The sequence below is a fragment of the Sarcophilus harrisii genome, chromosome 2, assembly GCF_902635505.1.
Source record: "Sarcophilus harrisii chromosome 2, mSarHar1.11, whole genome shotgun sequence".
Classification (NCBI taxonomy): domain Eukaryota; kingdom Metazoa; phylum Chordata; class Mammalia; order Dasyuromorphia; family Dasyuridae; genus Sarcophilus; species Sarcophilus harrisii.
This window is the reverse complement of record NC_045427.1, coordinates 72,128,589-72,153,563: the sequence shown is the minus strand read 5'-3', so window position 1 is coordinate 72,153,563 and position 24,975 is coordinate 72,128,589. Positions and strand designations below refer to the sequence as shown.

Sequence of the window (24,975 nt, the reverse complement as noted above, 5' to 3'; positions counted from 1 at the left end):
TAATTGAGGTTTTTTTAAAAGGAAGATGAAACTATCAATGTCAAGAGTTCTAAAAAGAAAATTCACAACATATAAAGGAGAAACTTTTTACTCAATACTATATGCCAATAAAACTGACAACTTCATGAAGTTGTACAAATAGGTATTGAAATAAGTAAATATTTACAAATATAGATAATGCCCAAGTTAACAGAACATGAAATAGAGAATTTAAATTATGACATTTCATAAGAAAAAATTAAACAAACATAAATGAGCTCTAAGTTAAACAATCCTGTTCTAGGGGGATTTGCAAGCAAATTCTATCCGACATTCAAAGTTCCATTGCTTCCAATATTATATTGATTATTTACAAAAATAAGGATAGAAAGAATCTTGTCAAATTCCTAATACCATAAAAATGTGATCTGGATACCTAAATCAAAGAGTATCAAAATAGAGAAAGAAAACTAAAAACCAATATCTCTAATGAGCATGTATGCAAAAAATTTTAATAAAACATTAGCAAAGAGAATCCTTTGTCAAAGTATTAAACACTAATCACTACAAGTTGGAATCAGTAGTAATAAAAAGTAGGAAAGGTAAGAAAAAATTAAATATACCTAAAGCATTAAAATTCTACTTGTTCTTCAATACTGGGATATAACTACTAAACACAGTCTTATGTGTCCTAGATAGACTTTCCTGAAAGCAGGAAAATAAAGGCACCACTCTCTGACATTATATGTATTTCATGTGCATAAAAACTGCTAGTAAAGCAAATTGAGAAATAATGCTGTAATCTCTCAAAACCTGAATTTAATGACAAGATTGAATTTTTATTTAAAGAAACAGAAGTTTCATATATTTAACATGTCAGTCTGAGAGAGAAGGAAATATTTTTCAAATTAATTATAATACAGTAAGCAAGACAGTACTAAAGGATCTAATGTAATTATTAATAAATCAATAAATGTTCAAGAATTCCCTAAATCATCAGAACACCCACTGAAAAGGAAAAAAGTGAATAATTGCAGTCTAGTTTAAAGATGAAAGAATGACAACTAGGGGTTGTGAGAGGAGCATTTTAGTATTATAACTAGAGATTTATTGACTGAAACCAAACTATCCATGAAGCCTTGCTGAGATATCGTTCTTCTAAATACTACTTACTTTCCAAAATTACATGCATATTATAAATGCAAGCTGAAATAACTACATTTGCCATTTTATAAAATATTCAGAGTAGGCTCACTTTTGTTCCAACTCCATTCCTCCATGGCAGCAGCCTTCCCAACCTGAAAACACCTTCATCCTGTGGCCCTCTGTTTTGATCTTTGAGTCCCTGCCCTGAAGAATCAGGCCAGGTTCACTTCAATTCTGGCTCCAAACTTTATTCATTAGATTATTCCACTTTGTCCACAGCAGCTTTACTTTCCCCTCTTACATGTCTTTCCAGTTCCCTTTTATGTGATGTCTTCCTTCATTGGAATGTAAGCTCCTTGGGGGTAGAGATTATCTTTTTTTAAACTGTATCTGTAGTACTAACACTTAGCACATAGTAAGCACTGAGCTCTTGGCACATGAAAAGCACCGAATAAATGAATAAAGCACTGAATAATGTAGCCCAAATTTTATTTTGTTTTTGAAAGAATCCAATAAAATTAAGTGAAGCACAAAACAAAAAGTAACTAAGTACTACAGTGATACCAGTATTTGAAAATGCATTATCTAGACAAGCAATAAAACAAAAGTAACATAGATTGCCAAATAAAAAAAGTGCTTTGCAAATCTTATCAATCATACAATCAACTAACATTTAAGTGCCTGCTATGTCCTAGGCACAGTGTTAAATGCTGAACATGCAAGGAAAGGCAAAAATATTCCTGCTCTCAAGGAGAGCTATCTAATGAGGGAAACAACATGCAAACAATTATGAACAAACAAGATACATAAAAGAGATAGAGATATATAGATATGGATATGTGAAAAATTAGATTTAAAACAGACAGGTAACACCTATTTTAAATCAGACTCTGAGAAGATCAGACCCTGGAAGTCAGCAAAAAAGTTAGGGCTGGAAAAGTAAACCTGAGAATCTTTAGCACAAACATTATAAGTATGATATGGAAAAAGGTCCAGCAAAAAAGACAGAGAAGAAACAGTAAGACAGGTGAAAAGAGAATGAGGAAAGAGCAGTGGCATAAAAAATTAAGAAAGGAGAGATTATCTAGAAGATGGTGATCAAGAGTGTCAAAGGCTGAAAAGAATCAAAAATGGAATAAGGATTAGGAAAAGACCATTAGATTTGTCAAATAAGAGATCACTAGTAACTTTGGAGAAAACATTAGGTAGATATAATTTTTTTTAATCAGCACACTTCAAAATTTTAAACATTAAAATTTAAAATATGGTGCCTGGACCATGAAAAATACAAACATTATTTACCTCATTTGGATGTTTATGTAAAAAGATACATTATGAAATGTGACACTGTTCTTAGTAATAGTCAATAAAGTTGGTAACTTTTGGGTAGAATATATTATAATCTAGCTTAACCTTAAGAGAACTACACAAATAAAACTTTCGATTAACCCAAATGACACCCCAAAAAAAGCTAAGAAACAATCTTGTGTTTAAATGCTAGTGCCTCAGTATATATTTTGAAAAAAGATAACAGAAACTATGTCATTTTAAATATCCTATGGTATTTAGATATGGTATATCTTAATAATGTCTTAGGATAAAATTTAACAATTTCCGGAGTAGTACTATAGCACTAATAATTTCCTTAAATGCATGTAAACTATTTAATAGTAATTGTATTTTTATATGAATAAACAAAAGGCCTTTATCTTATTTTTTTAAATCTATAATATTAAAAATATTTTAACCTTTTGTTCTCTTTTTTAAAAGTATAAAAGCAAGACTAGAAAGATAATAGTACAACAAATAATTGGCATATGTAATATACATTGTGATGTTTTGGGGAAAAGTAGGGTAGGACTTCAAACTATAACTAAATCCCAAAGACAAAAATTCCATTATCTTGAGACAAATTTGTTGGGTCGTTTTTTCCAAAATGTTCAATAGAATAGCTTCAAATTTTAGTGATACAGTCAAAATAAGTTTTAATTTTCTTTAAATTTTAATGTTTAAAGCATTGGTTATTTCAAAATGATTTTACTATGCCCAAATGGCTGCATGCATACCCTTTGACTCAGCAGTCACTATTAGGTCTGTATCCCAAGGAAATCATAAAAGAGGAAAAAAAGAACCACATGTGCAAAAATGTTTGTAGCAATCTTTTTTGTAGTGACAAAAAACTAGAAACTAAGTAAATGCCTGTCAGTTAGAGAATGGCTGAAAAAGTTATGGCATATGAATGTTATGGAATATTATTGTCTTATAAGAAATGATGAATAGGTTGATTTCAAAAAAGGTTGGGGAGACTTAACATGAACTGATGCTGAGTGAAGTGAGCAGAATTAAAAGAACATTGTACACTGTAACAACAATATTATGTGATGATCAACTATGATGAAGTTGACTTTTTATAACTATGCAGTGATTCAGGCAATTTCAAAAGACTTGGAATGGAAAGAGGCATCTACATCTAGAGTGAAAGAAATATGAAAACTGAATAAGGATCAAAGCATAATATTTTCATTTTTTGTTTGTTTGCTTTTCTTTCTCATGTTTTTTTTTTCCCTTTTGAACTGATTTTTCTTGTACAATATGACAAATATGGAAATATCCTTAAAAGAACTGCACATATTTAACCTATACCTGATTATTTCCTATCTTGGGGAAGAAAGTAAGAAGGGGAAGAGGGAGAAAAATTTGGAACACAAATTCTTACAAAACAAATATTTAAAACTATCTTTACATGTATTTATAAAACAAAATGCTAGTGCAAATTTTAAATAGATAAATGACTCTATATAAATAGATAGAAATTGTGCTTCCAAACCAGGAAGTCCATGGAACCCTGAGATAGTCACTTCTCCTATTAGGATTTCAAAAAATTCTCTAAGACTCTGAGCTGCAGAGAAGGCACTGACCCAATCTACATTAGTACAGTGAGTACTTAACCTGTGAACTCTCTATGACAATGATAGCATTCCAATCCCTATGCCTTTCCCTCCAGTTAGAGCACATTTCATGTATATTCTTAAGTTAAATAGTACCAAGTTTTAACCAAATTTTATGACTCTTGCTAAAAACACATTAATTCCTTTTATAAGCAAAAAACATTTATTTACAATAAATCATATACAACCAGGTAATTTTTTTAAAAATCAATTCTCAATACCATCAAGATACTTCAATATAAATTCTAACTAGAACTGTTCATATTTATAAACATTCTGATGGTTATTTCCTAAAAAATCACACTACTGGCAGAACAGGATACTTAAAACAAATAATTCCATAAAAACCCAAGTGCTTGTATAACATAGCAGAATCTTGTGAAAGCTGAATATTATGTATCTTTTAAGTAAAAGGATCTTCTCCCTCTTGCCACTTAATACCAAAAAAAAAAAAAAAAAAAAAAAAAAAAAAAGTAAAGTAAAAAAAAAACACTGCATTAATCACATTTTCATAGTTATTCCATAGTTTCCACCATGAACTTAAGGCCTAAAACAGTCTTAATAAAATGTATTATTTACACACATACATACACATACACATATACACACACACACACACACACACACACACACACACAGGAGTCCAAAAGAACTATATTAAGCTTTCTGGTCTGCTTTTTAATTATTTTAAAAGGCAACAGAGCCCTCTAGTGGAGAAAAAACAAATATTAAGAAATGATTATAGGTAAACCTTTTTTCATTGTCACTAAATTCCATATACTTCTAGGTTAAAGTGCAAAAGAGACTGCTAAATACAAAATTAATTTTATTCAGTGTAATCACAGTTCTAACAAATAACTAGTTTTCATGGCTTACATTAAGTCAGCAAATTAGCTCAGGTCTAATTGGATTAAGTTCTGACAAGCCATATTTTTAATACTATTTTGATAACGGGAGTTTAATAAATGTTTGATTGAAAAAATACTTTGATCATTTTAAAATATGCAACAGTATGAACCAATTTGTTATAGAAACAATAGTTTTTATTGCTACCCTCAAAAAATAGCATACATTAATTTTCATGTTAGGAATTAAAAGAACTAGAATAAAACTTCCACCATATTCAGTGGATCCTCTATGCATGGCTTATGGAAAGCTATAGATGAGAGCTATACAGAATGAGTAGCCATGGAAAGGTTCTGATGCAGCAGATGTATTATGTATTACATTACAGATCATGTAACTCAGGTCACAAATTCACTCATATTTCTGAGTATTTGCATGCTATTATACAAAGTATGTGGGGGTTTTTTAGCTATTCATATGACTTGGAAAAAGATTGCAAAAAAAGTTCAAAAGCATATTTATTTTCTACATAATAAATTTTTCCCTTCAAATCTCCCTTTTTATGCAGCAACAAGAGGATGATATTTATAATTTCAATTAAGATTCATAAATGACATTTCCAATTTCAGATAAGTTAGCTCCTCAAGTGATCTATACATGTGAACTAAATGAAATTTTCATTATAAAACAACTACATATTCCAATTTTTTAAATTAAAATTATTTTTCCTTAAAGATGCACAGTATTTACTTTGCCTCTAAGGCAGTAATTTTAAAATTGTCAAATGACATTTAAATGTTTTTCTAGGTATGTCACAGAATTCTCAAAAAAATAAAACTTATAAAATCTAAATTATTTTAATTCACTTTAACTTTTAATACCTTTGTGGAGCAGTGAAATGGTACTATGGCTCTAGAAAACAATTTGGAATTAGGATAAGAAAGTTATTAGAAAGTGATTAAAATGTCCATACTATCTAGCCTTCAGATCCTACTGCTAGCCATATGACCCAAGGAAGTCAATGATAAAAAGAAATGCCTCAGGCAGCTACATGGTGAAGTGCATATAGTGAAATCCTTGAAGTTAAGAGGACTTGAGTTCAAATCCAACCTCAGACACTTAACAATTATCATACTCTGGGCAAGTCACCCATCTGCTTAAGAAAAAGAAATGCTTCTGATATATCAAAATATCTATAGTTGAATTTTTTGTAGTAGCAAAGAACTGGGAATTAAGTAAATACTCACTAATTAAGAAAAGACTAAATTAGTTTAGACTAAATTGAAAGACTAAGTTGAAAGAAAGATATATTGAATACAGAGAATCATGCATGTGAAGACTTGAATAAAATAAGTCAAAGTAAAGCATAGAAGTTACAGGAAAATAATGTACCCAAGAGTAGAATCAACAAGTAGAAAGAACAATCAAAACTGAATACTGTGAAATAGTAATATCCAAGATTAGACCCCCAAAAAGAAAAATGAGACATCTACCTTACCTTCTTTGCAGAAATGGGGTATTATGATATGAGAAAATGCATTTAATGTCAGGTTTTTTCCAATGCATTGTTTAGCATAAATGAACTTTTTTTAAAAACTGTTTTATTCATTATAAAGAGATGGCTCCCTATAGGGGGAGAGGAGAGATTAGGCGATGTTTAAAAAACAAAAGGCATCAACAAAAATTTATTTTAACAAATACATGTGTATGTGTGTGTGTGTGTGTGTGTGTATGAGTGTGTGTGTGTGTAAGTATGCACATGCATCTCAGGTTCACTGTTTACATCAGGCTTAACATCTGTATTGTTAATTTAGCGCATAAGATGGGAAGGAAGGGGAAAATAGCACAAAAACAAAGAAAGTCATAAGTTCCAAAAAAAGTTGGAAATCACTATTTTAAAAGTAGGGCTCCATCCCTCACTTCAATTAGCTCCATTTTTTGAAAACAGTTTTTTTAAGAAAGAACATATTCCCCATTCCCACTAATTTAGGAAGAAATGAGTCCCATCAATAGAATATCATTTTATCAGCATGAAAAATTTCCAATATGAAAGATGCTCCTACCAAGCTATATTTATCTAGGACTTAAGGGAAAATAATAACTGGCATTAATGTTACTCTATAAAGTTTCCAAGGTTCTTGACATAATTTCATTTGAATTTTATATAACTACTCATCTTGAAACGAAATACAGAATTCATTATGTGCATCTGACAGATGAGGAAACTGATTCTCAGAGCTAAATGATTTCCAATAAGAATGAAGCTCATAAGTACATGAGATTTTCCTGACCCCACATCCAGCCTGCTATCCACAATGCCAGGTAGCTTCCAACGATAATTGTTCCTGTTTATATTATTTTGCTTTGAGGTTTTGTAAAGCCTGATAAACCCTGAGATTAAAGAAATTAGTTTCTAACTCACAACTAATATGTTTTAGAAGCAACATCTAAATCCAGGTTTTTCTGATTCAAAGCTATTGCTATTACAGCCCAATATAGGATATTAATACAAACTGGGGTGGAAGGTAGGGAGAATGGTAACTGATTTTGCTTCACTTTTACCTCGCTCTAGAATTCCTGTTATTAATTGACCAGCCTGAGTTTCTTTTGGAATATCCTTCCCCAAAGAGCTCATTTGAGCAGTTTTGAAGTTAATATTTCAGAATAATTTTAGTAGGTAATGGCATACTTAGGGTGATTGGTGGGGACCTCTAGCTATATATGAAAAAGAAAAACAAAAATTAAAATCTGACGGAAAAACAGAGAACACTTAATAGGAAACAATAAGATTTACTATCCATGAAATAACATAATCCTAAAGCTGGAAGTGAGCTTACAAGTAGGCTAACTAGTCCAAACCCTGCCTGAACCCTACAACTTCCCCTAAAAGGCTATTAAGCATCTGCTTAAAAACTTCGCTGTTAGGTACCTCACTACCTTGTCAATAAAGTTTCATCTTTAAAACTTAGAACTATAGAATCTGTAGACCTCACTGCTGGGTCAAAATCAGAAAAGCAATTCAACAAATTTACTGTAGGGTTTGAGAAGTGCTAAAATGCTTTGAGTTCCAAACTAATCCAAACCTATAATAAAGCTCCCCCCATCCCTTTTTTTTGGTGCTAGAATTTAGATAGGGCATAAGTACCTTTTTATCTCAAAAACACATGATGTTTAGCACTATCAAGACAATAAAAAGAATGGACACTTGAATTTTAAAGACATTTAACATAATATTAACTAATATAGAACACTTCAGATAAAGCAAATCTACCTGTAAATTAGACACAAATTCATGATAAATTAATTATGTTATTGGTCAATTGTTCAATCGTGGTATCATATTGTCCATGAAGTTTTCTTTGCAAGGATACTAAAGTGGTTAGTCATTTCCTTCTCCAGTGAATTAAGGCAAACAGTTCAAAAGACTTCCCCAGGATCACACAAATAGGGTCTGGGGCCATATTTGAACTCAGTTCTTCCTGACTCCAAGCTCAATAAGTCATCTCATTCTCCAAAATTGTTTGTACACATAACCAAATTTATTATTGGAATTTTCATTGAAATTTCATGGAAATTTTTCAAGACAGGAAAAACTCATCTTAGCATCTATATTCCTAGATCTTGAAATAAGATTCCTAGTTAATATTTATTATTTTCATAATCTGGAAGTTACTTCCATTCATTTTTCCATTTAGCCATCAGTTTCTTAATTCCAAGTAGTGATAAAACAAACAAAAACTTACTACTTCCTGCTCAAGATTACTAAATCAAATAACCAGTGTAACACCAGTGGCTGAAGCAAAATATACCATTGGTTGGCCAATATATGTCACTTTCTTCTTCTTCCTACCCACTTTGTCCATCAAGATCAACTAATCAATCAATCAACATGGATGTGATCATTAAACCCAGAGAAGGTAATGAAGTTACCAAAGGTAAAAATACAGAAAGAAAAGTGAACCCTGGAAAGAACACTGAGGAACACTTATAGTTAAGGTAATAACATTGATGAGGAATCTGCAAAAGACCATTTATACAGGTAGAAGGAAAAACCAGAAGGGAGAGATTATCCAAGAGGAAAGAGGAACCAAACTATCAAATATACTGGAAAGGTTAAGAGGGTAAGGACTGAGAAAGATGATGGTGGATTATTTAGTTTCTACAAATCTCTTCAACTTTAAAGGAACCATTTCCAGTAATTACAGTTAAGTCCGCAAGAAAAAAAAAAACACACACACACACACACACACAAAAAGACCCATCCACCTCCTACCCCCCAGGCAAGTTAAAAATCTCATCAATCCAGGGGCAGGTAGGTGGTACAATGGATAGAGTGCCAGCCCTGAAGTCAGGAGGACCTGAGTTCAAATTTGGCCTCAGACATCTTACTTGTATGACCCTGGGCAAGTCACTTAACCCCAATTACCTCAGCAAAAAAAAAAAAAAACCATAAAAACAAAACCTCATCAATCCACACCTGAGAACTTTAACAAAGAACAAATTACAACACCCCATTCCATACCTCTCCCAGATGTCTGGCCACCCTCTCCCAGATGTGTATCACCACCACAAAATACCCCAAGCTTGTGATACAAAAACCAATATTTCATAACAATAGTTTCTCTGATGATTTGATATATAAAATTAAGTCCAAAGAAAATAAGATAGAGAATTTGGAACTGAAGAATCCTAAGAGATCATTTAGATCAAAACTCTTTGGAGGGAAGTAACTTACTTAAACGATACAAGCATTAGGTAGCACTAGGATTTCTAAAATGTTATTTCCTAACTCCCATAATAGGTTTCTTTCCAATAATATTACCAAGATAGAAGTATTAACTAAAATTGAATAAGAAAATAATTTGGTAGGCAAAAAAAAAAAAAAAAAAAAAAAAAACAGGATGCCCCAGTTTTTACCAAAAAAAAATTAATTTCTATTCCAAAGAAAACAGTGGTCTTTTAAATTTAATCTTGACCCTGGAGACCCACTAGTCACTCAGTGGGTTTTAATGTGAAGTATATCAAATGCATTTCATGAGTTTTATATACTAATTAGAAAGAACTGTATGTTTTCAGCAAGTCTAACACAGAGGCAGAAACTGAACCCAGAATAATGCCAAGAGGAGAAGATGGGACAATATGAAAAGTGGGTTGGGGTGGAGAGAATAGAGATACCACTGTACAAGTTAGAGGGAGAAAGATCTAAAGATCCCTCTAACAGGAAATTTTCTATACACACAAGGAAAAAAAATTACAACTAAAGAAGGTAGAAGTTTAGTGGAGGAAAAAGCAAGGCAGTATTTATGGTTTGTGCTTAATAGTCTAGGATCCTAAAAGGCATCAGAGTCAAGGTCAGAGCACCCATCAGGCCACTCCCTCAGTAACCACCCAGTGGGGAAAAGAAGCACCAAAACTTAGGTCATCAAATGCCCAACTTACTTTGTGTCTCTAGGGGAAACAGAAGTCATTAGTAAAAGAAAAAAAAAAAAAAAGATATCAGAACTAAAGTAATCAATTTAAATCTGAATGCAATGGAATATCCCTAATAAGAAAGTGTTATAGTATTTTCCCAACATTATGCACTATAATCAGGTTACCATACAAATACTTTTATTTTTGCCTAAACTACTCAGGTAACTATATAGTTACTCTGCATACAACACAGACTAAATTTGTTGATAATAAAGAACTAGCATTTTGAATCTGTTGCCTACTACACCTAAATTAAAAATTAACCAACATCTTTGCTGAGTATTCCATTTCAGGGTCAGGCTTTATATAATTTTCCATGATGATGGACACAACTACTACAGGTTTTGGAAAGAAAGGTCATGATTGCAATGATATATTAGGTCCAAGTATAATACATAAAAATAAAATTTCCTAGAAGCAGAGAGTCACTCCATTAAACTTACTATGATTAGAATTTTTGAAAGCGATTCTTATTACAGCATTCTCAATAAATTTAAATACTGGCCTACCTATTCCTGAATTAGCTCCAGTGACTACAACCACTTTTCCAGTTAAATCACGACCCTGAAGTATTTCCATAGCTGTAGTATTGCCATCATATTTCTGTCTAGTTGGTGGCTTCTTTGGATTGTCATCAACAGTAAATGCCAGGCGGGGATCCAAATATGTGGTTCTTTTATTTATGTGGCTACAAAGAAAAGGAGGGAAAATTATGTTAACCTTTAGCAGTGAATACAGGCATTTAGATAGTCTTACTATTTAGAAAAAGTCTTAATTTTTACATAACAAAAGTTTTATTATTTATTTATTGCAACTTTAAGAAAGAAATGTTCTTTAGTTCCTCCTCAGGCCTCTAGATAAAATACACTCTTATTCAGAAAAAAAGTTATCAAATACTTTAAGATTTCTTGGAAAATACACTTTGATATGCAACAATCACTTCAAAATCAGCTTCTTCCGAACAATGGTGTCAAATCAAATAGAAAAAGAACCTAATAGTCATACATAAGAATCTCCCAGGCTCATATTGGCTCAGAAAATTGCATATTAAGATATCAATTTTTGCTAACATTGCTAAATATTTCCCAATCAATTACATTTCAATCTAAAGTATTTGGGGCCATGTATTTGATATCTCTGATTTAGAATTTTAAAAAACCCATCATTTTCAGCTGATTTATAGTACTAAAATTGTTCTGTCTTTCTACATTAACCTCAATGTATATTTGGTAAGGACCTAATATGCACTCAGTAATGTGCACCAACATATCTAGTAAAGAAAAGCATGACATAAAATTAACAGCAATTTTTTAAAATTAAATATTCCTTTGACTTATAATTGAAACTTCATGGAGGAATAATTCCATGGGCCGAGCCTTAAAGAATAAAAAAAATTTTAGTTCAATTAAATAGTCACTTATTAAGTATCTACTGTGTACAGATCACTGACATGGTGGCAGTTTATTCCAATCATGAAGGACAATAAAAAAATTAATTTTTAAGTTGTCTTGACTAAAATTAAGTGTAGTATATGAGCCTTTGAATATTAATCTAAAATGAGTTAATAAATTTCAAAATTATTTTAATAAGGATACATGAAATTACAAATGACCATCATTTTGACAGAAATTTCAAAATTATTTTGATATGTTAGAAATAAATTCTGAAGTTTTTTTCAAAATTTGAAAAATCAAAAAATCTTTTAAAAGCCCAACTATAAGCCTTCATAAAATAGTAAAAGATTAGATTTCATTATAAATTCATAAAAAATCTCACAAATAAATTGAAGGTTCTATCTTATGTGCCAACCTCTAACCAAAATCAAAAGATTCATTCCTTAAACATTTAACTATATATGGAGAACCATTAACTATGTATTATCACCAATGTAAAATATAGTTATTCTATTAAAAAAAACTATCTAAATTGCTTTGTTTAAAAATAATGATTATAATAATAATCTGTGTATTCATATTTTTCCTTTTAGTTCTCCCTGATGTTTCAGAATCCATTCTAGTCATAGAAAATGAAAATGATGCAGCAAAAAATAAAAAGGTCTTCAGTAGGTCAATTTCTAAAAATATGGAAATTTATCTCTAAATAGAGAAATTATTATGTGACATTTTTCAGTCTGACTGAATTGGGTGACTAATGGGAATAACACAATTACTATGTCCAATTAAAGGTCTGAAACATGGGGACTATAAGGTAATAGGGAAAGTTCCATAAAACAGTAGGAAATTAAGAAAAAAGAGCCAAATTGGGAACTGATAAAAGCCTAATAAAAACACAAATAGAAGGATTGACAAGCAGATAAAAGTAATGAAAAACATAGAAAGAATAACAGTTTGTTGAGACTATATATTGAAGGTCTTTTTGAAAATTAATTTGTTGAATATATATGGAACAGTTTATTTTATCTGGTTATATGTTAAGTTCATAATAATATTTTAAAATTAGTTGTCTGAACATTTAGTTAATTACCTTATTTTAAGAATATGATAGCTTCTAAAAATTTAAGTCATATATGGCTTAGTCATATATGGTTCTATACTTATACCACAATAGTTAAATCTAAGAAACCTCCCCCCCTACCTCCACCCCAACCACACACAAAAAATTTATTTGGTAATCACTTCATCTCTTCACTAATTAAAAACAAGACTTCAAGATGAAGAAAGATAACATCTTTTAAAGCATTTAGATAACTATATTCTATCTCTTGAAGCACTTACTCAACAAAAAACACTTGTCCATTCTCATCTGTTTCTTGCTCCCATCCATAGGGCAGGTCTGAAACACAGAAAAAACTGTGAGTCTGCTTGAAGAAAAAAATATCTAATCCCATATATGAATAAGAAGGTAAAAGGCCAATGCTCATTCTTACCTCCACACATTTCCTGATCCTGTCTCCAGAATAAATTCCCCCTTTTGAAGAGCCTGATGCTATCTATCCCTGCAAAGCTTTCCTTAATGATTTCATCTTCTATCACTTAGTTAGCAAAACTTCAATTACATTTGTTTTCTATGCTATATAACATAGCATTTGATTAGGTACTTATTCTCTAATTATTTCATGTTTATAAATAAGACTTGTCTTACAAATTTCAACTATAGATTCCTGTTTCTTTTGTTCCACAAAAGCAAAGTGTTCTAGTTCCTCTCCAACTATCTAATTACTACCCAACCTCTCAGGCGTAAGTCAGTTTGTCCTTCTTCCAAGTCTTTTTAACCATCTCCATGAATACGGAGATGACCATGACCATCTCCCATAATATGATTGAGGATTTAGAGTTAGAAGGAATCTAAGAGGTAATAAGGTCCAATCTCCTAATTTAAGAGAAAAGGAAACCAAGTAACTTGGTCAAAATCAGGCAAGTAGAAAGTGGCACAGCTGGGATCTGGACCTAGACTTTGCCTCATAACATCTGTCATACTATTTTCTTTTTATATGTGTCTCATGTCCCTAATTAGCCTCCTCTAGAGCAGGGAATATATCTTATGCTTTTATCATATTCCCTTCAGGACATAGCACATTGCTAGGCATATTAAAGATATTCAATTCTTGTTTATAGAGTGAAAAAAGCTGAAAGGTGAATATTCTAAATGTCATTTGTTATCATAATGCTATTAAAAAATGTCTGATAAGATAATTTTAACATAGTCTTGATGAACAAATAATTCTCAAAAATAACTAAAACTGGAGCAGCTAAGTGGTTGCAGTGGATAGAGCACCAGCCCTGAAGTCAGGAAGACCTGAGTTCAAATTTGGCCTCAGATACTTAACACTTCCTTACGCAAGTCACTTAACCCTAGTTGCCTCAGCAAAAAAAGAAAAATAAGTAAACTAAAACTTGTCTAGAGTAGCTAAAAGATAAAATTTGCTCTTTTCCTGTAATTCTATAAATAATCTGCAGTAGAATAAAGTCCTTTAAAGAAAGAATTGATTTTCACTTTGTCTATGTATTCTCAGTAGCTATCATTTTGCCTTAAATACAGGCAAATACTTGCCAAATAGAATTTGATAATTACAACTTTTAGAAAGTTTGCTCCATCAATTTTTCTCCTCTTCTAAAATCTACTCAGTTATAATAGCTGCCTAGATAATACTCTGCCTATGATAGACTTACTGTGTAATTGATGCTTTACATATTAGTATGTATCTATGCTATAAATGACCAAACAAATAATACAAACCTCCTGCTACTCGTTTTCTTTTTCCAGTTTTAGGATGTTCCCACTGTGTCTTCTCTTCAGTATGGCTGTCAAAATACCCATATCACAATTAAAAATAAGGATAAGTTCTCAGAAGCATTATAAACCATTCTAAAACTATTCCTCTAGAGGAAAAATTTTCTCCATGATGATACTACTTCACAAGAATTATCACTGACAGAGACCAAAGTTAACAAGGAGAACTTTGGTTTTGACCCTAGATTTCACTACCTATTTTAAGTCTAAGATGAAGAATCATTTAAATTCATCTTGAAAATATGACCAGAGTCAATTGTCAGACAAGTTAGTTGTAAATATTACTTTTAAGTAGAGAGCTGCTTCCATACTATAATATCTATTCCCTTATGGACCTAGAAATAGTTAAAAAAAAAAATGTCACTTTACCATGAGCATATAATGAAAAGGCATTTCAAGAGAAGTCATATTGAAGCAAAATGGGAATCAGTAGACTAGGCTGAGGGAAGGATAGTATTGATTAACTATTTGGGAGAAAAATATGAGTAAGGAGAAAGGGTTCAGAATCTAGGGAGACATTATTTTATATTGATACACTGTAAAGAACAATGGATTTTTATATTTATAAATAATATAAATATAAATAAATATATAATATAAATAATATTTATTAAATACATACTATGTGCCAGCCAGTGAGGCTACAGTGAGGCTACAAGTACAAAGAATAAAATAATAACTTTCAATGAGCTTATATTCTAATGAGGGAGACATATAGCATAAATATAAAGCTAATAAATACAATCTTCTCATTATTCAATCATTTCAGTCACCTCTGATGCATCATGAGACCATGGAAGTTTTCTTAGCAATGGAATGATTTATCATTTCCTTCTCCAGATCATTTTACAGATGAGAAACTGAGGCAAAGAGGTTAAGTGATTTGCCCAAGGTCATAAAGTTAATATGTGTCTGAGGTCAGATTTGAACTAATGAAGATGAGTCTTCCAGATTCTAGACCTGGAAACTTTATCCATTTCTCAACTTAGCTGGGCTTAATGAACACAATTTAAAAATAGCTAAATGCAGTATAGTTTGGGATATTACTAAAAAGTAGGAACTGAAATAATCATAAAAGATGATGGTGCTATATCATAGAGAAAAAAAGGGACTCTCTAAGGCAGAGGAAAAGGAAAGAGATCACTGTAGACATAGAGAATATCTGTACAAAGGCTTGGAAATGCAACATGGAGCATCCTATGTAAAGAACAGAGAAAAGGAAATTTGGTTGGATGACTGACTGTATATGGGCTGTAAAGTCCAATAAACCTGTAAAGATAGGATGCAATTAAGATGTATTAGGCTTTAAAAGATAAAAAGAATTTATATTTTATCCTAGAAATAAAAAGAAGTGACAGGAGTTGAAGGTAGAGGAATTGCATGGTCACATGATATGAACTTCAGGAAACTTAAATTGCACCATGGTGTAAGATAGTGGGTAAGACCTGCAGCAGGGAAAACAAATTGAAAGATTCATGCAATAATCTAGAAGAGTTCTGAACTTGAACTAGGGTGGTAGTAGTAAGAAAGAAAAGAAGAGATAAGGTACAAGGTAGAAAGGGCAAGATTAGGCAAATTATTAAATATGTAGAGTGAGGGTTGGGGGCCCTAGGTGGCAAGAATGAAGAGGAGATATCAAGGTGGGGACTGGAGACACAAGTAAGATGAACCTGAGACTTGGAGCATCATTCCATATACTTCAAGACTACAACTTGATCATATTAATAGCTACTAAAAACAAAATAAAACAAAAATAAGTAAATATATAAATATGAGTAAGCAAAGGAGAAAGAACCTAACCATAGATAGTACTATCAGGATAAAGATCTGTGTTCATATTCAGAGGAAGATAATGGAGCTAAAAAAAAAAAAAATCACTCCTTTTTCAATGAGAAATGTCAAATGGTTTCAAGCACAAAAAAGAATTAGTAGAAAACCTTTAAAAAGGACTTTAAAAGTCAAATATGAGAGATTGAGAAAAAATTAGAAGAAAAAAATAAAAATAACTCGAGAAAATCAAAAAAATTATTGTCAGTCGCACAGAACCAGCCTCAAACCTGTCAGAGCAGGCTAGAGACAGGAGAGTTAGGAATCCAAGAGAAGTTTAATTTCACAGTGAGGGAAACAGCTTGCAAGCAAAGACACTTGTCTCAGAGTCTCACCTCTAGCGAAAGGACCCAAGTCACTGTGGGAAGATCTCAATATTTATACCAATGGCTGCAGAATTGCTGTAGCCTTGACAATGAGGAGCAACAGCAACAATATGACAAGTTTGATTCACAACAGGGCTTCGTGACCAGAACATGGATATAATAGGTGATTGTCTAAGCTCGGAAAATACCCATTGCTGGTCAAAGCAATACAATAATCATATGAAAAAATTCTAGGATTTTTGCTGTGGTTGATATCACCCAGTGGGTAAGTGCAAAAGACTGTTGTTATGCCAAACTCAGGGCACAGCCTGATTGCTGGACCTTAGCTCTGGAAAACAGGATGTCTCCTAATATCTTGACATCATGAAAAGAAAGTCAATCAAGCTGAAATAAAGAATCCAAAATTTAATAAACAAATTAATTCCCTGAAAACTATAATTGAGCAAGGCAGAGCAAATAATGTTCTAAGATACTAAGAATGAAAAAATATAAGAGAACATGTAACATCTAATTAGAAAAAACTAATCAAACAATAAATTGAGGAGATATAATATAAAAATAGTTGAACTACCTGAAAATTACGATTAAAAAAAAGAATACTGATAGACTATTACAAGAAATTATCAAGGAAAATCACCCTAAAGTTCTAAATTAGAAAGCAGAGCAGAAATAGAAAAAAATCCACTAATCACCATCCAAAAGAAATCCCAGAAGGAAATCACAGTCGAGTTTCAAAGCTCCCAGTTTAAGAAGAAAACACTGGAAGCAAGAAAAGCCAATTTAAATTATCATGAAGTTACAATAAAGATTACACAAAACTTAGCAGCTATTATGTTGAAGGACCATAAGTCTTGGAATACTATATTCCATAGAGCAAAAGAAGTTGGGTTATAAACAAGGGTAACTTACTCAGAAAAGTTAAATAATTCTGAATGGGAAAAGGGGATGGGGGGAGACATTTAACAAATTGAAAAACTTCATGTTTTGTGACAGAAATCCCAGAATTTAAGGGAAAAATCAACATATAACATTCAGAAGAAACATAAAGACCAATTATAAAGGACTCAATAAGGTCAAACCATTTCCTTCATATATGTGAAAATACTTTTATAATTTTCATCATTATTTGGCTAGTTTGAAATAAAGATGTAGATTGAGCTAAGTATGATGAGATGATTCTAAAAAAATTAAATTGTAGAGAGAGATAAAAGGAGTAATTATCTCATACAAATGAGATATAAAAGGGAAAAAAAACTGATGTAGACAAAACTAGTAGTAGGAAGAGTGGGTAGAGCTGGAACCTTACTCTTATTTGGAATGGGTTAAAGAGGGAAATCCTTTTGATGTTTTGCCCCATATCTGGCAAACTGAAAAAGATGACAAAATTCATTCTTTTAAAAAAAGAGCTTACTAATAGGTTTGGAGAAAAGATTTTCAGTATAGTAATGAAGTCAGAAATCAGATTGTGAATATTATCATGGGAAATAAAAATACAAAGGTCACCACTAAAATAATAGGACAGTCTCATAAGGGGTTGATAAAGATTAATCAACCATATCTAGTCATCATTAAAAGTGTTAAGATATTAATAAGTTTATATACATATATATATACATATCTATTAAATAGAAGGGAGTGTCTAGCAAATATTCTACAAGGAAAAGTACTCATAATTTTTTTGCCTCTGAGTTGTTATTTTATTTCAAAATATAAGAATATTCAGCTTTCCACTTTCAAGGAGAAATAATTTATCTGACATGGATATGAACTAAAATTACTCTCAATGTATGATTTAGTTTATCCTCAACCCATAGTTATTTCATTTGTATTCTCTTCTAGTAAGGAAAGCTCTCTATCTGTGCATGCTTGTCATGTCAAAATTAAATTGCTAATTACATATGAACTTCTATAAAATCAAACTATTAAAACCATGCTCAAGTAGACATAGCTTTCTTGCACTGTAAAATGGGAAAAGTAATATAAACAACAAATGGGAAGGAACAGCAACATAGATATTTCAAAAATAACAGATAATTAAAATATAATTGTTTGTAGTTAGCTTTGGCCACCTTATATTTATTCTGGGAACAGATTTACCTACCTGAGGTTTTACCAGACTATTATCCAAATTAATTTTCACACCACTAAAACCCTGAAGGGTAAGTAAAAGTGGGCTTAGGACAGAAAATATATCCTAGATAATCTACAAAATGTTTTTTAATCTATATATGAAAAAATATTAATTTTAATTATAAGAATTAAAATCATACTTATAAAAATTTATACAAAATCTAAAAAATAGTTTTCAGCATCATTTTCTATGACAAAACAATTTGCATATATTATAGAATTTAACTCTCCCAATAACTCTCAGGTAGCTAATAAAAGTGCTATTACTCCCATTTTACAGATGAGCAAAATGTACTCAAATAATTTAAATTATTTATGCAAAAATCATACATCTTCTAAGCTAAACTTCAATCCAAATCATAGGATCATAGATCTAAAACCTGGAAGGGACCATAAAGGCCATCTAGTCTTTTACACATAGAGAAACTGAGGCCATAGAAGACCAAGTTACTTATCTGAAATAATATTATCAGTGTCAGAGATTTGAACTGAGATTCTTCAATACCAGAGTCAATATACTTTCCACTCTGCTGCCAGACGGCTAATATATTGGCGGGGAAAGCTAAGGAACAGGAATCAGAAGGCCTAGGTTCAAGTCTTACTTAGCTGCTTACTAGCCTAGTGATCCAAGGTAACCTGACAGTCTCTTTCCCTCTTCTGTAAAACAAGGATAATACCTTGCACTACTTAGTTCGTAGGATTGGTCAGAACATCATGGATTCAGAAATGAAAATTACATTAAAAGATCATCTAATCCAGTCCCCCTCCTCATCTATATTTTCAGTAAGTGAAAATTCACTTGAGTAATTCACCTAGGGTTATAATTATTAAGTTACAAGAGCTGAAATTGTTGCCATAAATCACAGGGATTCTTTAACCTGAGATCTGTGAAGTTTTTTTTTAATATTTTGGGAACAATATTTTAACAGAATTGGTTTGCTTTGTAATACAATATATTTTCTTTTATACATTCTAAAGCATATCAAATCCATAGCCTTCTCCCAACTGGCAAAGGGGTCCATGATACAAAAAAAGTTAAAAACCCCTATTGTAGGAGAAGCACTTTCTAAATAATAAATATTATATAAATGTGAGTTATACTACTACTTATTATGATAACTACAAGTCCCAACATCAAATAGGTTCAAAGAGTTGCTAACTTCCTTACTTCTGAGATGCTTTAGTGACAAATGAAAATGACAAATCCATACATTAAGCCCAGCAGAAGAAAGCCTTCAAGAACACAAAAATGTTTTTGGTTTTTTCTACTAAATTGTGCAAAGAACTTCATTACAACTTATACCTGGTTTTGAAGATGAATAGGTACTTAAAATCAGTAGAGATTTACTTTACCTTTTCTCTACTTAGGATACAATGTTTCACTTCAAATATAAAAATGTTTGAGCAAAAGATATATTTGTATACACAATCTAATGCTCTATTTTCTGTCAACATGGTTTCACATACACACACACACATACACACACATAAATCTTTATTTCAATTTCTCTTTTCTTTTTATATCAAAAGCTGGGAGAAATCTGTTCTGAAAACAAAAAAACACTTATTCTGTTTGATAGAATGAATGTAGCCACATAGTGGCTACAAAGTATTCTCTAGTTTCTTTTTCCTTTAGCCACTATGTGACTACATTCATTCTATCAAACAGAGTAACTCTTCTCTCAAATTAAAGTTTAGAGTTACTAGTTGATTTAAAAAAAAAAACAAAAAAAAAAACCTCCTTTTTATTACTTAAAAAAAAAAAAATGGTGATAGCACCATGGGTTCAATGGAAGGGGTTCTTGATTTAAATCCCTATGTAATCTTGGACAATTCACAATCTCTGTCCTCTTTTTATTTATAAAATATCAGAATTAGACTAGGTGACCTCTGAGGTCCTGTAAAACTGTAATTTTATGATCTTGGGCCTTTTTTAGGTTGAAAGGAAGCATAGAGAACTAGCTTCAAGGCCAGAATAGACCTGGATCAAATCTCATCTCCAACACTGGTTTATGACCCAACAAAGTTGCCTCACTTTTGCTTACTTTCATCCTTGGGCCAACTTCATTATCTGGGAGTTCCGTATTTCAATTAAATTTCAGATTGTATCCCTAGCTTTATGATTTTACATTAAAATAAAAGAGTAAACGGGGATGATGCAGGGGACAGCCCTAAAGTCAGGAGGACCTAAGATCAAATATGACCCCACTTACTTAGTATGTGACAACCTGAATGCCTCCAAAAAAAAAATTTTTTTTTTTAAATCATAAAAGGGTGACAAATGAAATTCTAGAGGACTGAGGGAATAGAAAATACAATGTTTTCCCAAGGAAAAGTAACAAGGTGGGGGGTGAGGGGTCTGGGGGGGGGGGGAAATGCACCAATTTATTGTTTAGGTTGACACTAAGAATTCCAAATCATTGACAGGTAATATCCCTGTAAATAAGGGAAAATATTAAACTATAGCGAGAATTTCCCCTAACCACCACTGAAAATATCCTCAAAGAAGGAAAAATGGGGAGATGCTCTCTAGATTTATAAGTCAATACCTCTAAAGACAAGCAGAAAAAAAGGCAGCCTTTTAATAGATTCCAGCGAAACCACCTTCAGCTAACACTTAAAGAGAAGAAATTTGTTCTAAGTATGGGATAGACTACAACAGCACTTGGAAAAGAAAGAAGCTGCCCTTGGAGGGAAAGGTAAGAGTTCTCTGAAAATCCTTCACATTGGTAAGGAGGTTCCCTTCCTTCTACACTTAACAGGGAAAGGAAGACAAGATGGATTCATGAAAGTGAATGGGTAAGCCTTTATGGGATGTTGTAGGTGTATGAAAACATCTCAGTGTGGGAAAGTAGAAGAAGAGCTAGAAGACAGAAAGCTTGACTTACCAGTCAAGCTGCCATTGTCTAACCATGTGATTTTGTACAATTCACTTGCTTTCTCAATCACTATTTTTACAAAGACAGGATTGTGTTACAGCTTTCTCTCTTAAGTTATTATGATTCTATGGTGTACGTGTGACAATCTAGACTAATAAACTCCTTTAAGACCACTTTTAATAGAGAGTTTTATACAAAGTGGAGGACAATGGGCAAGGAAGACTTGACTTCAAATGTGGCCTCAGTCACTTACAAGATGAGTGACTCTGGACAGTGACTTAATCACTGTATGGCTCAGTTTCCTCATCAGTAAAATAAGAGTTGTTATGAGGTTCAAATTAGACAATATATCACAGTGATATGGAAATAGTAGTTAATTTCAAGATGAAGGATATGACAGCATCCCTATTCTATTAGTGTGACAGTTGTCAGGATGAATTCGTGTAGAATTGTAAGACTGTATTTACAGTGCAAAGGAGGAAGTTTCTGTGAGTGAGCAGAGCACAGTGGGATAGCTGACAAGAGAATGAGAATGTATCAGTGAACATAAGAATGGAAGCGGAATTACCAAATCACAGACTTGGAGAGGATCCCTTGGTGTTAGGGGTTAAGTGTGTGTGCCAGAGGTGTGTGCACTAGTGCGTGCACATGTGCACAGGTGTGTATAGAAGAGCAGTCCCTTAGGCACGTGCATGAGGGTGCACAAGTGTGCGAGGGTTCCCGTGCGCAGGAGCGTGTAAATGTGGGAGGGAGGGAAAGCAGTGGCGCAGTCGTGTGCACAAGTGTCGGTGTGTGCCAGTGTGCGTGAGCTCCCGGCTGCAGGAACGTGCAGGAGCGGCGGGCATCAGCGTCCGGGTAAGGGGAGGGGCGCAGCGGGGGGAAGGGGCACTGCGGGAGGCGGGAAGGGTCGGTCTGCAGGGGCAGGCAGACGGTGCGGCGCGAGGGTGGCGGCCTCGGAGGTCTGAGGTCGGGCGGGGGCGACTGCCCGGCCCCTCCAGCCCCTTACTTGGCGAAGTACACCCAGCCGTCCTTGGTGGTCCTTTCCTCCCAGCCCGGCGGCAGCTCGTCCTCACTGTCAGTGTCGTCCAGACCCGCGTAGCGCAACGCAGCCATGGCGAGAGAGAGGAGCGCTGCCTAGCCCGGCAAACTGCTACCCGCCCGGGCACTGGAGCACAAGCTCAGGCAAACCCCCTGCACGACGCCGGTTCGGCTCCGCTCGGCTCTGCTCGGCTTCCCTCGCCAGCGCGCGACCCACTCGCTCCCCTCACCCTCCCGCGCTCGCGCGCTCGGATCTCCCGGCTTCCCTCGGAGGCCCTCCTCTCTCCTAACTGAGAGTGGGCATGCGCAGTCCTGCACCCCCGGGCTGGGTCTGGGTCTGGCTCTCGGAGGCCAGTGAAGTAGAGCCTAGGAGGCCAGAACAGTATAAATAATAACAAATTAGATAAATGAATAAGAACAGTAGTCGCAAATAACAAGGAAGATTTTATTTGCCCCCCTCCATCATTTCTCCCCCGCTTCTTTTCTACATGGCTAAAATTCCTCTGGGAGAGAACTAGAAGCCAGGGAGCCACCCGAAGATGTAGAAACGAAGACGTCACCTTAATAGCGAGGTCCTGCCGCATTACTGGATGGCACTTCAATGTACTGTTACCGGAAGCCTACGCGCCAGAAGCCTGTTGGGAAATGTAGTTGTGGGCAGAAGTGAAGGGGCCTGCCCAAAGCTTTCAACTTCTTTCCTAAAATTGACAAATCCTTTACCGTCCAAGGATGCTTGTATTACTGCACTGGAGCATTTTACTATGGACTCTTCAAATGTTTAATTTGCATCCTTTGCCCCCTTTGAAACGGACAAAAACTACATATCACAACTTGACTTAGCATTTTCGAAAAAATAATGAGGAAATGTTAATAATGAGATTAAATTTAAAAGTATGTTGTAAGTACATCTTTTTCCCCCTCAGAATCTGATTGTTAAACATCTAACCTTTGCCCTGCTGAATTTATTTAAAAGATGAGAAAACAAATCAAAGTGGGAAATGATGTTGCCCAATTCACAAGAAAAATAATCACTAGCCAGGGATTAAACTAGTCCCTAGAAAACCAAATGTCCACTAGACCCCTGTAGTTTTTATCTCACCCCAGCCTCATTACCCTATCCTACGGACTTCAAGGAAGAGAGCATTCTAGTGGTACTCATGAAGACAAGTCATATTTATATAGGGTTTTTTTTTTTTTTTTTAGCATTTAATAGTATTTTATTTTTTAAATAGATGCAACATTAACTTTTTTGAAAAACCTTGTTTTACAAATTTTTCTTCATCTCTCTCCCCCTCTTTCCCTCCCCAAGCCAGCAAGCAATGCAATACAAACATGTGCAATTCTTCTAAATATATTTCCATATTCATGGTGCTGCACAAGAAAAATCAGATCAAAAGGGGGAAAAAGAGGAAAAAAAAGGCAAACAAACAACAACCCCCAAAAAGATGAAAATACTAAGCTTTGATTCACAGTCAGCTTAAATAGTTTTTTTCTCTAGATGTAGATAGCTCTTTCAATCACAAGTCTATTGGAATTGCCTTGAATCACCTCATTGTTGCAAAGAGCCAAGTCTATCATAGTTGAGATCATATTATTTTGTCGTTGCTGTGTACAATATTCTCTTGGTTCTGCTCACTTCACTTAGCAACACTTCATGTAAGTATTTCCAGGTCTATCTAAAATTATTCTGCTGATCATTTCTTATAAAGCAGTAATATCCCATCACATTCATATACCAAAACTTATTCAGCCATTCCCCATTCTGATGGGCATCCACTCAATTTCCAGTTCCTTGCCACTACAAAAAGAGCTGCTACAAACATTTTTGCACATGTGGGTCCTTTCCCCTCTTTTATGGGATACAGTCTCAGTAGAGACATTGTGGATCAAAGGATATACACACTTTTATAGTCCTTTGGGCATAGTTCCAAATTGCTCTCCAGAAGGGTTGGATCATTTCACAATTCCACCAACAATGCATTAGTATCTCAAATTTATCACATCCCTTCCAACATTCATCATTATTTTTTTCTTTCATCTTAGCCAATCTGGGAAGTCAGAAGTGGTAACTCAATATTGTACTAATTTGCATTTCCCTAATCTATAGTGATTTAGAGCATTTTTTTTTTTTTT

The 24,975-nt window shown here is 33.4% G+C and overlaps 1 protein-coding gene across 2 annotated transcripts in view; it reads right to left on the bottom strand.

Annotated features, from left to right (window-relative positions):
* The window catches only part of WWOX (WW domain containing oxidoreductase), a 1,126,590-nt gene extending 1,103,398 nt beyond the window's left edge, over positions 1-23,192 (bottom strand). Inside the window, exons 1-4 of one of the 2 annotated variants that reach the window (XM_031957170.1) lie at positions 22,811-23,192; positions 14,589-14,653; positions 13,127-13,184; positions 10,901-11,079 (exon numbers count right to left, since the gene is read on the bottom strand). In XM_031957170.1, coding sequence (XP_031813030.1) covers positions 10,901-11,079; positions 13,127-13,184; positions 14,589-14,653; positions 22,811-22,917 — 409 coding nt within the window. In that variant the 5' untranslated portion in view covers positions 22,918-23,192. The remainder of the gene's footprint in view (positions 1-10,900; positions 11,080-13,126; positions 13,185-14,588; positions 14,654-22,810) is intronic. The other variant, XM_003758363.4, reaches the window with a different exon arrangement.
* Positions 23,193-24,975: the final 1,783 nt, after the last annotated feature.